Here is a 15,007-nt window from a genome sequence, read left to right as displayed (position 1 = left end):
CAGTTACATGACATGTTCACGGTCCTAAAAAGGAACCAACCCATGCATCAACAGCCAGGGTTCTGTCAGTGTTCCCAGTTCTAGGTTGTTATCAACCTGTGTCCTGCAGATACACCTGTTTCTGTTCTTGGGTTTTATATAAATAGAACCAAGCAATAGGTGGGTTGTGTGTGTTCTTTCACCTAGTCTCATGCTTTCAAGATCCATGCATGTTGTAGCGTGGACTGTCTATTTGTGGCCGAATAATATTCCAGGATATAGATATACTTTTGCTCAATTTTTTAGCTAGGTTGTATTCTGTGCAAATATGTACGTGATTTGCTTCTTTTCCATCCTGGTTCATTTTTAAATGTCTTCTCTGTGATAGCATAGTACCCTTCAGACCAAGGACAAAAAGAAAGCAAAGGATTTTTTTCTTTCGAGATTGGAGATCAGTTTGTAAGTTTCCTCTCAGAGCTTTTGAGGTAGACACCTTGTCTGAGATTCACAAGGATGACCCCCGGTCCTCGTAGACAATGGCCAACACCATAGGACTGACCTCTCTGTGTGTGTCCTTAGGAGGTCCTAGATCTCTTCTCCGGGTTGATTTGCCTGTAGCCTTGTGACAATGCCACTGTCCTTGAATATGTGACTAGATCAGTCACTTCACTGTGATCTCAGGGCTGGAGTCCTGGGGGTGATGGTGAGAATGGGGGAGAGGGCGGGGTTGTGCAAACTCCATTAAGAATCTGGTGAAAGCTATGGATCCATTTCCTAGGGAATAAATACTTACAAATGGTATTCCCATATAATCTCAGGGACTCGTAGAGTTTCTTAATCCAAACCCCAAGTCCTAGTTGAAGACCAATGATGCTGTATCAGCTCACACCTGGCACGGTGGACTCCAGCTCTCATCTCCACCATGGGTCACTTCTTCCCTAAGCTAGGGTGACCTTGGATTAACTTTGGAGTCTGGTTTTCTTTTTAAAAAATGTCCAATGATTAAATCACTAGAATCTGTGACCCTTCCTCTGGTCAAACTGCATTCTCTTAAACAAGTCACTGCCCATTGCTTGCTGGGTGACTCACACACAGCCTTTTTATAGTGAAGATACAGTACCCGGGCTTCTAGGTAAGATTAAGGGGTTGTAGCACTTTAAGGCTAAACAGTGGAGTCTTGATGGCTCTGGGCATAGAATTTAATTATGTAGAGAAGACTGTGTGTACTTTTTCTATTTTTTCTCAACATTGTTTATATTTTTATAGTTTTCTCAACACTTTTTACATTTATTTGTTTTTACTTCGTTTTACATTTGTATTTTGCCTGCATGTATGCCTAAGGCATCAGATCCCCTGGAACTGGAGTTACAAACAGTTGTGAGGTGCCATGTGGGTGCTGGGACCTGAACCTGGGTTCTTTGGAAGAGCAGTCAGTGCTCTAAACCACTGAACAATCTCTTCAGCCCCAACTCAGCACATTTTATTTTATTTTTTTATTTATTTTTTTAAGATTTATTTATTTATTATGTATACAACATTCCTTCCATGTATGCTTGCATGACAGAAGAGGGCACCAGACCTCATTACAGATGGTTGTGAGCCACCATATGGTTGCTGGGAATTGAACTCAGGACCTCTGGAAGAGCAGTCAGTTCTCTTAACCACTGAGCCATCTCTCCAGCCCCTCAGCACATTTTAAATGAAAATAATTTTAATGTTTGTACATGCATTTCCCAGAAGTGATACATATACATCCAAACTAAATACCTATATGAAGGATTTATGTAACACTGGGTTCTAATCGTTTGTTCTTCCCCTAAGGATACTTGTTCCCAAAATAATGTTAGAAAGGCCTGTCAGTGTTTTCTTCTAAGTAAAATAAGCCAGAAACACCTAAATGAGCAGCTTGTGGGAAGTGAAGCATCCTAATGTAGCTAAAATGGTCAGGCTAAAACCAGATGTCATGGAACTGCTTCTCAGTAGCCTGACACGGTGGCTGTCACCTGGAACAGAACTTAAGGAGAAGTCACGTGAAATGATCCATACTTCACAGAATGATGGATGAGATTTACCATCCATCTGGATGTTTTTAAAGGAGGCTTGAGTAAGATGACTAGGAAGATTCTAGAATTGGGATATGAATGCTTGGAAACCACTTGACTTCCATTTTCATGTGGGCTGTGCTTTGGAATATCAACCATTAAGCCTGTATTACAGATCTCGTTTCTACTTCTGACCACCACCTGTACCCCACTCCCTCGGCCTGTTTTGAATTATGCCTCACTAGCGAGGGGACGCAGTCTCCAGTTTGACAATCGCTCCCTGAATCTCACCGCCGGGAGAAAGACTCATCTAAAGGCAGCTGTTGAGACATTTGCTCACCATACTTTTCCATCTTAAATATTTATTTTTTCATTAAAATTTGTGAAGTACCAATAAAGGGGAAATTGTGTGTTAAATAGTTTCTCACTTGGCCTAGTGTGTTTTCATCTAGTTTCCGAGGTCAGATGGTCTTCACAGAAAGATAACGTACACACAATCTGTTCCACAAGGCAAAATGTGCAGCGCAGGAAGTCAAGTGAGATGCTTCTCACGTAGTAATCCCAGATCTGCAGGAACTTCCCCCCTCTTCTCATGCCCTGAGGACCAATGTATCTTTGAGCTACTACCACCATTATTTCAGGGCCTGGGTCAAGCGGACCCAACAGATCACAGAGAGACTTGGAAGATGCAGAACCTTCTAGGCTGCAGGTAGAATGGAATAGCGAGGCAATTTACAAAGGGCATCATGACAAGAGCTAGCAGGGAAGATGGCAACTGGAAGGTTCCTCTGCGCATGCACCCACTCCTTGGTGAGGCTTCCCATTTGCACTGAACAATAGATCACCCCCAGAAAGAGCCAAGAGTGGTGGTGGGGGAGCTCATTATTGTTCCAGAAAAGCAAGTTAGTCCAATACATCATCTATGGGAGGAAGATCTGGCAACAGGTATGTGGATTTTGTCATCGCCTGAATAGCAATGGGGAATTCTTTGATGTTTAGCGCTCAGCGACATGAGGCACAGAGTCAGTATGAAGGCATAATTGCCATGCAGGGTATAGAGCTGAAGAGGGTTTAAAGAAACATGCACAGCCGTGTAGTCACGGACTGATGAGGGAAGTAGTGATATGGCCATGTAGCAATTCCCTTTCTTTCTTCTTTCTTCTTTTTCTTCCTTTCTTCCTTCCTTTCTTCTTCTTCCTCTTCCTCTTCCTCTTCCTCCTCTTCCTCCTCCTCCTCCTCCTCTTCTTCTTCTTCTTCTTCTTCTTCTTCTTCTTCTTCTTCTTTTTCTTCTTTTTGAGTCAAAGTCTTACTCTTTACCCCATGCTGGCCTCTAACTCATAACAATCCTTCTTCTCCCACCAAATGCTGGGATTCAAGGCATAAGCCAACAGCCCAACTCCACATACTTTCTCAACTGTATATTCATGTATTATGTCAGTGTTTGGGTAAGCCAAGGTCAGTTTTACATTCAGAATGTAATTCTAGTTCTACTACAGCGGTGAGAAAGCAAAGCGATAGAAATCCCATGCTCAAGCTGACCCTGGAACAAAGAGGCAAAAATAACCATATTAAAATACTTTAAGTGAGGGGGTGGCTCAGTTCATAGAGCAGTTGCTGTGTAAGCCTGAGGTCCTGCATTCAATCCCTGTTACCCACATAAAACACCAGGGATGGTGGTGTGTGTCCAGGCCAATGAAAGACCTGTAGACAGTGCTCTGGCCTCCACAGGCAAATGTGTAAGTGTACACACACACATACACATACACACACACATCCTGCTTTACTTTATAAGCAGGATAAGATGTCTATTAGAACAGGAACGTCATAATACTTATATATACAGTGTTATGATCAGGGGAGATAGTGGGACTACATAGAATCAGCATGTGAAAGAATATCATGCCTAATAGGCTATGCTGTCCCTAACTTGTTTCCACACAGAAGGGCTTGTTCCTCACTAACCCCTTAGACACAAGACATAGACCTTACCCAGTCTTAGCGTACAGAAGACAATTGCCATCTGTTTCCATTTTACCACTTCCACCAAGGTTGTTAAGAGAGTGCGTCTATTCTTGTTGGTGCTCCTTGCTCGGTCCAAAGCCCCTCGTGCATTGCTTCATCTCGTGCTTAGCTCTTCCGGCTAAGCATCATGTTCTAATGAATTTAATAAATGTGACTCATTGATAGCAATCCAAAGGAAAGCTAGTGGGGCAAGTCAGTCACGTGACAACCAAAAGTGAGGATCTGATTCTGGGTCTTATTTCAATACCTAAAAATGTGTTTGGAAGACTGTCAATATTCCCATAGTCTTTTGCTTTAACATCTTTCTTTGTGACTCTGGTACAGAGTTCTGTGGATTCTTTTTCTTGTTTTCTTGGGGTTTTTTTTGTTTTTGTTTTTTTTAAGCTGCAGGCTTATGCTATTTACAAGTAAATTTTTCTTGAATCCGGCAGTGTGGCCAACAGGGGTTCTGATTCATCAGGACAAAACACCATGGGCCATTTGCTTCTTTTTCCTCCTCCAGTCAACTGAAGGGAGGAGGAGGTTGCCTCCATGATGACGTCATTCTTTTTCTGCCCTTTGTGGCTACTTAAGGAATTGACCACATGATAGTATTTGAATTGCAACTACAGTTGGCAAAATGTTTTCGTATCTAGAAACTCATAGATCTTCAAAATAGCTCTACAAATCTGGATGCCAGGAAAGGGCTTGGGCACTGAATTCTTAAGTAATGTTATGTAACTGAGACAGACCAGCCAAACGTTTTTGTTGTTGTTATTGTTAAGTTCTGCTTTGTTCTTTATTGTCATATAGTTACATCCATTATGAACACATCTGATGTCTTGATATGTGGAAATCAATAGAAAAACATAGAATAGTCAAGTTGAGGTACTTATAATGTCCATTTCTTTAAACAGGGCTGGGGTTGGGGGAGGGAGCCATCATGTCTCTCTTGGCTGTTTTTAAACACGGAGCTAACATATATTCACCAAGGCTTGCTTAGCCCCATGTGGAAATCAGCAGTCTGTATTAGCTTTCTCACTTCTGGGTCCAGGTCTTAGAGCTGTCACCTGTTGGAGGTTTGCAGATGAGGAAACTGAGCTCGATATGGAGGCAGTATGGCTTCTGCCCTCTCACTGGGACACTGTCCAGGCCTTCTAGGTCCAAGGCAATCTCTCATCTCCTTGCTCCTGCTCAGTCATCCTGCTTGCCAGCAACCAGAGTATTGCCACACGTCCTATGTCTTATCTCTGTGTTCGCATAGCTTTCTGATGATGCTTTATTTAATTTTCATCTTCTCATGTGTCCTTTTGTCCTGATTTTTATTTGCACTGTTCCTTTTTCTTTTTTTTCTTTTTGGTTCCTAATTAATCATCCTTCTGAAAGTTTGCTAAAGAGTGGGTAAGTGCATTTTTCCTTTCCAAATAACAATGTTTTTTTGTGTTATTGTTTTTGTGTTAAGGAAATACAAAATAATTCAAATGGATACTAAACTGTTCTAATAAATGTCAAGGAGCTGGCATATAATAATTTGTGTTGAAATTGCTTTTCCTTTTCCCCTGGCATTTACAGCAGATTTTTGTTTGTGTGGGGGTTTGTTTTCACATTACTATTTAAATTTAATCGACAGCACTGGTTTGGAAAATGATTGGAAAAACTTAGCTACAGCCTCAGCAGAAGGTCTAGCCTGGGTCTGCTTGTTGCTGAACAGGAAGAAAAGGAAAACAAATGTGTCGCTTATCACAATGGCTTAGAAAGAGACATTTTATCTGGACTGAGTCAAGACTGTAGTTAAAACTGATGTACTTGGAGGCATACACCCAAAGTACCTAGCAGGTTTTTGCAAGATCATTGTCTTAGTCAAATTCCCTTTGGAGGGATAGCCAAAATTGCTGGAGTTACATCCCCCAGTAATTTCCAAGAAATGCCATTTCTCTTCCCAATGCACTAGATTACTATTGAATCAAGCTTTGTAAAATCCAGTTCAACACACTGCCAGGCCATTAAGCTGGCCACGTGTGCTGCTGTGTATATGGGCCCACACACATCAAAGGCGCCTGAAGCCTTAGATGAGGAACAATGAGCATGATGATTTTTTTTAAGCTCTTTGGGCGTCTCTCTGTCAAAGACCAGAAGTCAGAATATTATAGCTGCTTCTAGGACTGTGAGAGCAAACTAGGTCTGCAAGTCGGGCTTTATTTATAGATCGTATAGTCTAAAAGCCATGACCGCACGCAGCACTGCCAACCTCCCTGACATGCTAAATGTGTCTTTCTGTCTTCTTTAGCATCAATACCATTCAAAAATAGATGAACTCATTGAAGAAACCGTTAAAGAAATGATCACACTCTTGGTGGCAAAGGTAACCTTCGGCTTCAGGTGAAAGGGGGCATTGTGAGCGTTTCTTTGTTGTGTCTGCATTTCCATTAAAATGTAACACGTTAAAAAAAAAAAGTTGAGCTGGGTGCTCACATCTCTCAAGAAACGAGATTGTACATCACCCAGCCCCAGCTTGCGAGCATTTTCTGATGTTCGTGAGCTGTGTGAAGATCAATTGGTGAGGCGGCATATGTTAACTTAATAAGAATGTGTCCCCAAACGTCGCACTAGGTTATGCAGGAAATGTTTGTTTTGTTTCTCAGCACTGACAAAGTTAGATTTTAAAATACGTAAAGTGAAGCGGTAATAAGGAATTCTGCCATCCCGAAAACCCCTTTCCCTCTAGTTTCACATGCAGTGAGAGTCATAATAAAACAGAAAAGTCAGATAAAGCTATTTCAGTCACCCTCATGAATTATAGAATTTTAACTAAGTAATGCTGAATGGGAAGACATTTATATTTGCCAGTGCTAAACTTCTGTTTCCCCCAAATTACTGATAAAATACAAATAAAAATAGATTGGATTAAATGTAGTGCTAATATGTAATGTAAAGACTGCTTTGCGCAGTTTGGGATTTTGAAAAAGTGCATTTAATATTATCGCATGCTATATGCAACGCAATAATATTTTGTCACTTTGCACTTCTGTAACACTCCGTATTTGCAATCACATAATAATGAAGAGAAAGCCGGATAAGTCAAATATTGCCGTGCAACGGCAGCCTTTTCCTTTCTCCAAAGTGAGAGTTTAAAAAAAAATGGAATGCAGAAACGAGCAGGGGGTTGAGTCCTAGCCTCTGAGTGGCGAGGACATGTTGCTCTTTCTTGTAAATCAATTGTAATCTGAAGTAATAGTTTTTCCTCTTTGCTGTCTTACCAGTTTGTAACGATTCTGGAAGGTGTCCTGGCAAAGTTATCCAGATATGACGAGGGGACTTTGTTTTCTTCTTTTCTGTCATTTACGGTAAGTAAAGAGCATCCCAATTTCCTGGTTGTTGTTTGAGTTCAGCTGTTTTTCTGCTCGGGTGAGAAGTCCTGCGTGGTTTTGTTTCGGGGCGGCAGTGTGTGTTGTTTCTATTCAACCAGGAATGTGGCATGTTAACGCTGGAGAAGAGGCGATAACGGCAGACAAACTCTCGGTTCCGTGTCCTTGTGGATGCACCGTATGCACACACATCCAGAGTAGCCTGCCTTTCTTCCACTGGGCTGTGGCAGGAATGCAGTGAGGGCCACCATTCTTACTAATAAATACATTTAGGGATTGTATATGATGTATGATTATATGTGACCTTCAGCTCAGCTGAAACTGCAGATGCCTTTTTTGATGGTCCCTGCTCTCCTAGTTACATTTTTCTTAATCAAGTTAGTTGCACACATTTCAAGTCCAGACCTCATAGAGAAAGGAGGCTGCTTTTCCAAGTGGATCTGCCCAGTACACAGCCCTAGTCTACGGGAGTTGAAACATGGGGTCCCTACAGGCTGGAGGTGCTTGCAGCCCGTGGAATTCCTCTGAACAAGGACTTCTCCTGTTCTGCCTGCCTGGGTGTAGGAGCTGTTTGTGTTTATATCCTCTCAAGCTGCTGACATAACCTTTCCAAATTCTTTGAGGTTCCAGTTCTGTGCTAAAATGAGATAAGGCCAAGGCCAAAGGTTAAGTATCATGGGTAGAATTCCTCATCTTTGGAGTCCCGCAGACCTGAGTTCAAGTCCCTTCTGCAATACTAACAAGCTGTGTAAGCCTCACTAGGTCTCTGAGCCCAAGTTTCCTCACCTGGAAGGATATGGGCAGTGGATATTATCTCCCATAATTCCATAGTATTACCATAAGACCACAGGTGAAAGCATCATGGTCTTAGCTTATTAGGTAAGACTTGATAAAAGGCATCTACTACTAATAACAAGTAATGAATATGATTACGATAAATTACAATCATACCTGCATACAACTTCTTTCGGGACATGTCCTAAAACTGAGTAAATAAACAATACTACCTATTTTGATCCTCTCCTCCAGTCATGTTTTCCGACCAGCGTTGACTGGTGGCATTTTAGTTACTAGATAGTCTCCACCTATCAATATGCCAAGCTTGTTTTGATGTGTGATGTGACCTTCCCAAACATAAGGATGAGTTAATCCAGGAGTATGATGATCTTCAGACCTAGAGTTCATTGTCACGGGCGGATTGGGAAGCAGACAATGCAAAGGAATATTGCGTGCAACTTCCCTCTGCAAAATTATCTGTAATGTGTCATCTCTGGGAAGGAATCTGCCTAGCCCACTCCTTTGACAAAGAAAGAAACCAAGACCCACAGAGGGGGAGTCATTTGTTCCGAGGTCACATAGCAATATGTAGAGCAGGGACATGAAACTAACTCCCCTGCCCATTTGCCACCCCGGGTAGCTTCTGGAGAGAGTGGGATCCCGCTGTCAAATGCCTGACACTGGAAGGCAGATGGGCGGGCTCATGAGTGGGAAAGACCCACAGAGAAGGATTCAGGGAGCATGAGTTGGAAATAGACAAGGGCTCCTCACTGCAACTGTGGAAACGATGAGGAAGGGGGTGGAACTAAGCGCAAGATTTCTGCAAACTCCTCCAAATGCCCAGAGAAGACACTTGCTTTAAGACTTCATTTTGAGCCAATGTTTTCTCTGTAGTGTATTTGAACCGATGACCCAGGAAGGCCCTTTTGGTTTTTGTTGCTTCCACTTTTGCTCCAGCCAAGACCCTTCTCTGAGATGAACTTTCCAAAAGATTTGTTCGCAGCTGGCTCAGTAGCAGCCAGATGAAGAATTCAGGGATCCCAGGAATCCCCGGGGGAGAGTGAGAAACCCAGACCAAAGTGTCCCGTGGTGGCTTTGCACCTCCGCTTCCCAAGCTCTCATCCTTCCTAAGACATTTTACAGCCTAGAGGCATACCCACCGAAGACACTGCCATACCCAGAACATTCCAGACCTGTGCCGGGCCTGGAACGTCCCTCCTTGGTAATGCTCCTCCCACATACTTGGCCATCCCATGGCCACAAGCACCCACTTCTCATTTGCAGCCTCCGTTCTGCCAGGATTCCAGTATTAGAGAGGGGGAGCTGAACTTAGAGGTGGCAAGAATATCTCTCCACACATGCATCCTGAGTTCCTGCCTAAATTGCAGAGGGCCTTTGAAGGATGCTGGCAGCCCAGTGGTGTTAACTTCCCAGGAATGGAATAGAGGTGAAAGGGTGGGGGCAGTGGTAAGGGGGGCAGGGGTAAGGGGGAGGTGGTAAACGAGATATGTGGGGAGCAAGTGTGGAAAGCAGCTGTGTATTCCAGGACCCAGGACAGAGGTGTGGCGCCTGTGCAGTCTGGCGTACCTCCCTTTAATTCGGCTCCCGTTTTCTCGTGCCATTCTTCGAGCGTTACTGTGCACTTACCACATCCCCACCGCAGCAGGGCTGCCAAAGAGGAGCCATGTGCTCGGCCCCCCAGAAAGCTGACGCTCATCGACAGATATGCCACCCTGTCCCCCCTCTTTCTCCTGCTGAGCGCCTCCTTTCCTGGGTGGGTTTGATTTCGTGGTCCAAGCCAGACATTCTGGAAAACGTCTGCAGTGGCGCAGAGCAGGCAGGAATATTTATTTCTCATCTCCATCTGCATTGCTTCCTCTCTTGGAGAGGAGCTGGGGGAGGAGGGCGGATGAGATGTGGCTTCCTCGTGCCAGCCCAAGAGGCGCCCAAGCACACCCTCCTCTCCTCCTTCAGGGGCCTCAGCAGCAGTACAGCCCGGGATTGAGGGAGGCGGGTGCCTCTCGAACTTTTCAAAGATCAGCCCAGTTGGAAGATATAGTTAGCAACTATCCACCCATTCCCCTTGCCTGCAAGATGTGCTTTTATGGCAGCTGAGTGTTTGGAAAGGTCTCTGGCTTGTGGGTAGCTTCATGCTGTTCTTTTAGGAGGCCAAAAGGCAGGGCAAGCAGGTACCCAGATCCTTCAAATATTTTACCCCTTTGCTCAGCCTTGTCCAGGGGTCAGCAGGAGAGCTGGTCCTGGAACCCAGTCATTCGTGCAGCGTCTCTTTACAGAGCACTGATAGGTTGGGTAGGTGATGGGGTCACAGCAATGCTCCAAAAGATACTCTCCGCCCTTTTGGAGTTTACATTTATTGATGGAGCCAGGCAGTGATAAAGGAAAAGAATGAACGACCAAGGGGAAGGAAGCATTGCCTACGGCACAAGCTGAGTAAAGAGGAAAGTGGGGGAGATATTATTTCTACCAGGACAACCACACAATCACAATCAGAAACACAAATTTCAGAGCCAGCTGTGGGCAAAGAGGAAGGGAAGGAAATATTTCCGGGAGCAGTAGTCACCAGTGGCTACAAAGCAATGGAGCAAGTGCTATTTCTGAAGCATGAGTTACAATAAACATGAAGACAGCGTGGGTTAGAGTAGCCAGGTTTGGGAGATGGAGACTGAGTTGGAGAGGTCAAAGGGAAAAGGTCCAAGAACTGTGATGTCAGACAAGAGCTTGTGTCAGACCAGTGATTCCCAAGCTTAAAGAGGAGTTCAGCGAAAAAGGCAGCCCCAAAGAGATAGAGCTAGGTAAGGAAACTCAGCTCAGCCCCTTAGCATAGAGCTGGGTGACCCAAGAGCAATGTCCCATCTCCTACATTTTAGCTGCCTCTACTCTGGTAGATAAATCCAGACATCTAAAAATAAGACCAGGAGCTTAACTCCTGTTCCTTAAGTACTCGCTGATTGCCTGGCACAGACTAAGTAAGTGCTTTTAATATGTTTCTGGGACTCCGAGTGATCCATTCTACCAACACCCTTTAAAAACATGCTGGAACCAAGACTCAGAGAGGTTGAGCCCCCACCCCAGCTCTACCTGAGCGTTCCTGTCACTAAGCTCCACTGACTTCCCAGTGGGGTGAAGACAGACATAGGATGGTCTAACTCCCATTCCCATACCCAAAGGACAGGCACATCAGATCCTCCAAGTCACCTGGATTTCAGCCAGATACAGCTCTTCCAAACACATCCATCCCAGTTACGTACAGAACATCACAGAAGCTTTCTGGGAATAGGAAGGAAAAGAAATCATTTCAAGACTGTCAGGAGCCTAAGTCCTACTGTGTGTCCAACCTGCCCTGTCTCCAATTGCTCGCGGCAGCTGGATTTTGCTTCTCGCCAGGAATCAAGTGGTTTTTCAACTTGTGAGTGAAGCAAAGGGGAAATGGTTCATCCCTCTAAAAATGGTGACAAAGGCTAGATCTGTTCCCCGAAGCAACAGTGACAGCTTTCGCAAGGAGCACCTTGAGACAGGTCTGTCGCTTTGATAAGGATCAGCAATGGAACAGAGACGAGCCTCCATCCTGAGGGAACTGTGGTCATGGAGGCAGTTGGAGGTTTAGAGCAGGGCGAGGGTGCGTAGCTGTTGGCTTAGGTTTTCTCGGTGCTCCAGTTTTGCTCTAGCTTTAAAAAGCACCCAGAGTGGGAGAGGTGGCTTCCTTAAGATGCGGACTGGTGACAGGTGGCTCAGACTCATCATCAAAGGCTAAGAGCGTCAAGTTATCAACTGCTGGATTTTTGTGAGTCAGACCAATTGGCTAATGTGGCAAGTGAAATGTCCTGCCTCCGATGCAGCCGCAGGCATGAGTGTCAGGACAAACTTACTGATCCTGAATTGAGTATTCTCCATGTGTTTTCTCCCATCCTCCTCACAGCCAGGCTACGTCATAGCTTCAGCTCTTATTCCCATGCTGTAGATGAGGTCCACTGAGTTAGTCTCCAAAACTCATGTGAATATTTTAAGTTACTCTTTTATTATGGCACAGATGTACAGAACCCATTAATGATGTCACCCAGTGATGCTTCTAAGACCCACTGTTACTTTATTCCTAAGTGGAGGAGATAACTGTTTCGGGGAGTAGGGGAGGCTGAAGAGATAGTTCAGTGGTTAAGGGCATTTGCTACACAACCTTGAGGATATGAGTTCAGATCCCAGCACCCACGTAGCAAACCCAGCACTAGATGGGGCAGAAAGAGGAGAGTTACTGAAGCATGCTAAATGTAAGCTTAGCCAAGAAATGTGAGCTCTGGGTTTATGGCAAGACCCCACCTCAAAACAGAGACTGGTGGAGGAGAATACCCCATGACCTACACACACACACACATATGTACAGCACTCACACTAAATAAATAATAGAACAATAAAATCTGGGCAGCACAATTACTTTATAGATAATTTATTCTAACCATCCTGTTTTGAAATAACACCCATGCAGGAGACTTTCCACTTCCCCCACTGCCTTTGTGTTCCTACAGAATTTCTGGTTTTATTTTGGTCCTTTAGTCAATCCGTTTTCAAGTCCATGCTACATGCTGGGTACAAGGGGCTCAGTCATAAATGAAAGAGTCTAGGCCTCTTACTGTGTGCGTGATGGAGATACGTTACCAAGGGCAATCACAAGCATCATCATTGTTCACAGAGAGGAAAAGTAGTCAGTGCAAAGGAATCATAGAGCAAAGACACTCCACATCTTCTTCAGAGACCAATGGAGAAAATGACTTGAGGGATGTGGACATGGTCCTGTATGGAGGGATGCAGATGTGTCTGCAGATAAGTGTGTGCACATGTGCACGTGGGAACCACAGGATAACTTCAGGTGCCCAGGCCAGCTGATCTCTCTCTCTCTCTCTCTCTCTCTCTCTCTCTCTCTCTCTCTCTCTCTCTCATTTGGGGTACAAATGAATACTGCCACACCTATATTTTGGTAAATGGGTTCTGGGGACTCAGGTTCCCTTGCTTACATCACTACTTGAACCATCACCCCTGCCCCAGGAATGACTCTTAAACTAGAGCTGCAAAGAGAATCAGCATCTGATCTGGCGAAGCACGGATGTGGTTGAGACAGGGCACAGAGGTCAGCTCCCTGGTAGAGGTCAGTGGCAAGCTGTGATCTTCTGACCCTGTGAGCTGCCACTGGAAGGTGACTTAAAAAGCCCTGTGTAGTTTGCTAGTTCATTTTGCTCATCATGAACTAACAAAAGCCCTGTGCCCAGCCAGATTCCTGAGCTGAGAAGCACAGACCACCCCTGTCTTCTGCTAGTCTATTTCATCTGCCGCCTCTCAACATTTCAGAGTTTGGCTTTGGTCTTTGGGGTCTGTGTTATAAGAGTTGAACACCTGGTAGGATAGCCTCATTTCCGGTTTTTGCCTTGAAAGTACAGCTGACAGTTAACATACTTGCTGACCAGAGCAACTTATGGAAGAAAAAGATAGGCATCTGAAGTTAGCCGACTCCTCTGATATTCTCTGGGAAAAGAAAATAGCCTTTGAAAACAAACAAGAGATAGATACAGTATTTTGTTCAGACTCTCAGGTGTAGAGAAAGCAGCTCACAGAAATTCCATTATAAAAGAAATACCTAATGACGTTTTGTGCAGTGTCAAGTAGGCTAGTTGGAGGTTATGGAGTCCACCGTGGCCTCTGTAACAGTGGAAGCTTGTTGTGGGACATTTAGAGAGTGATGGCAAAGGGTGAGCTGAGAGAAATTGACAGGCCATTGGCCTCTTCTGAGATGAGGTTCTGTTATCTGCAGTGTGAAACTGCTGGTGTCAGTATCACAGAGATCCTAGAACAACTGGACATAGAAGGAACCATAGACCTTTCATGTAATAGCACTTCTGACCCTGGACATCAGTGTACTAAGAACAGTAAGGAAGTTGAAGCAACCCAATCTGAATATTTCAACAGTGTTCCTTAATGTGCTAGCCAATTCTCCTCTCAGCCCAGACTTCTTAACATACATCAGGAAGCCATATTGTGAGGATTCACCTTCTAGTCCATTTCTGTTTCCGGAATTTTGACTTCAAAGATATTTTCCATCACACTTAGTGTATTTTAGCCTTTGTCTTTCACTTATACATAGTCTTTAGGACACTTCTCAATTAGTAAAAATATTGGTTAGGGCTGAGATTTAGATCAGTATTAGAGTGCTTGCCTAGCATGTATGTGGCCCTGCGTTTGAGCCTCCAAAAGAGAGGTAATAAATAGATAAGATAGATAGATAGATAGATAGATAGATAGATAGATAGATAGATAGAAGACAGACAGATAGATAGAAGACAGACAGACAGACAGACAGATAGATAGATAGATGACAGACAGATAGATAGAAGATAGACAGATAGATAGAAGATAGATAGATAGATAGATAGATAGATAGATAGATAGATAGATAGATAGAAGATAGAGAGAAGATAGATAGAAGATAGATAGATAGATAGATAGATAGATAGATAGATAGATAGATAGATAGAAGATAGATAGATAGATAGATGACAGACAGATAGATAGAAGACAGACAGACAGACAGACAGACAGACAGACAGACAGATAGATAGATGACAGATAGAAGACAGACAGACAGACAGACAGACAGACAGACAGATAGATGACAGATAGATAGAAGACAGACAGACAGACAGATAGATAGAAGACAGACAGACAGACAGACAGATAGATAGATAGAAGATAGATAGATAGATGACAGACAGATAGAAGACAGACAGACAGATAGATAGATAGATAGATAGATGACAGATAGATAGAAGACAGACAGACAGA

General features: G+C 43.9%; 1 protein-coding gene across 1 annotated transcript in view; it reads left to right on the top strand.

Annotated features, from left to right (window-relative positions):
* Cadps (calcium dependent secretion activator) overlaps positions 1-15,007 on the top strand; it is a 445,453-nt gene that overhangs the window by 363,437 nt on the left and 67,009 nt on the right. The window contains 2 exon segments of the mRNA XM_026779941.1: positions 6,310-6,384; positions 7,283-7,366. Coding sequence (XP_026635742.1) covers positions 6,310-6,384; positions 7,283-7,366 — 159 coding nt within the window.

This window comes from Microtus ochrogaster, chromosome 6, assembly GCF_000317375.1.
Source record: "Microtus ochrogaster isolate Prairie Vole_2 chromosome 6, MicOch1.0, whole genome shotgun sequence".
Classification (NCBI taxonomy): Eukaryota; Metazoa; Chordata; class Mammalia; order Rodentia; family Cricetidae; genus Microtus; species Microtus ochrogaster.
This window is presented reverse-complemented; position numbering and strand designations above follow the sequence as displayed.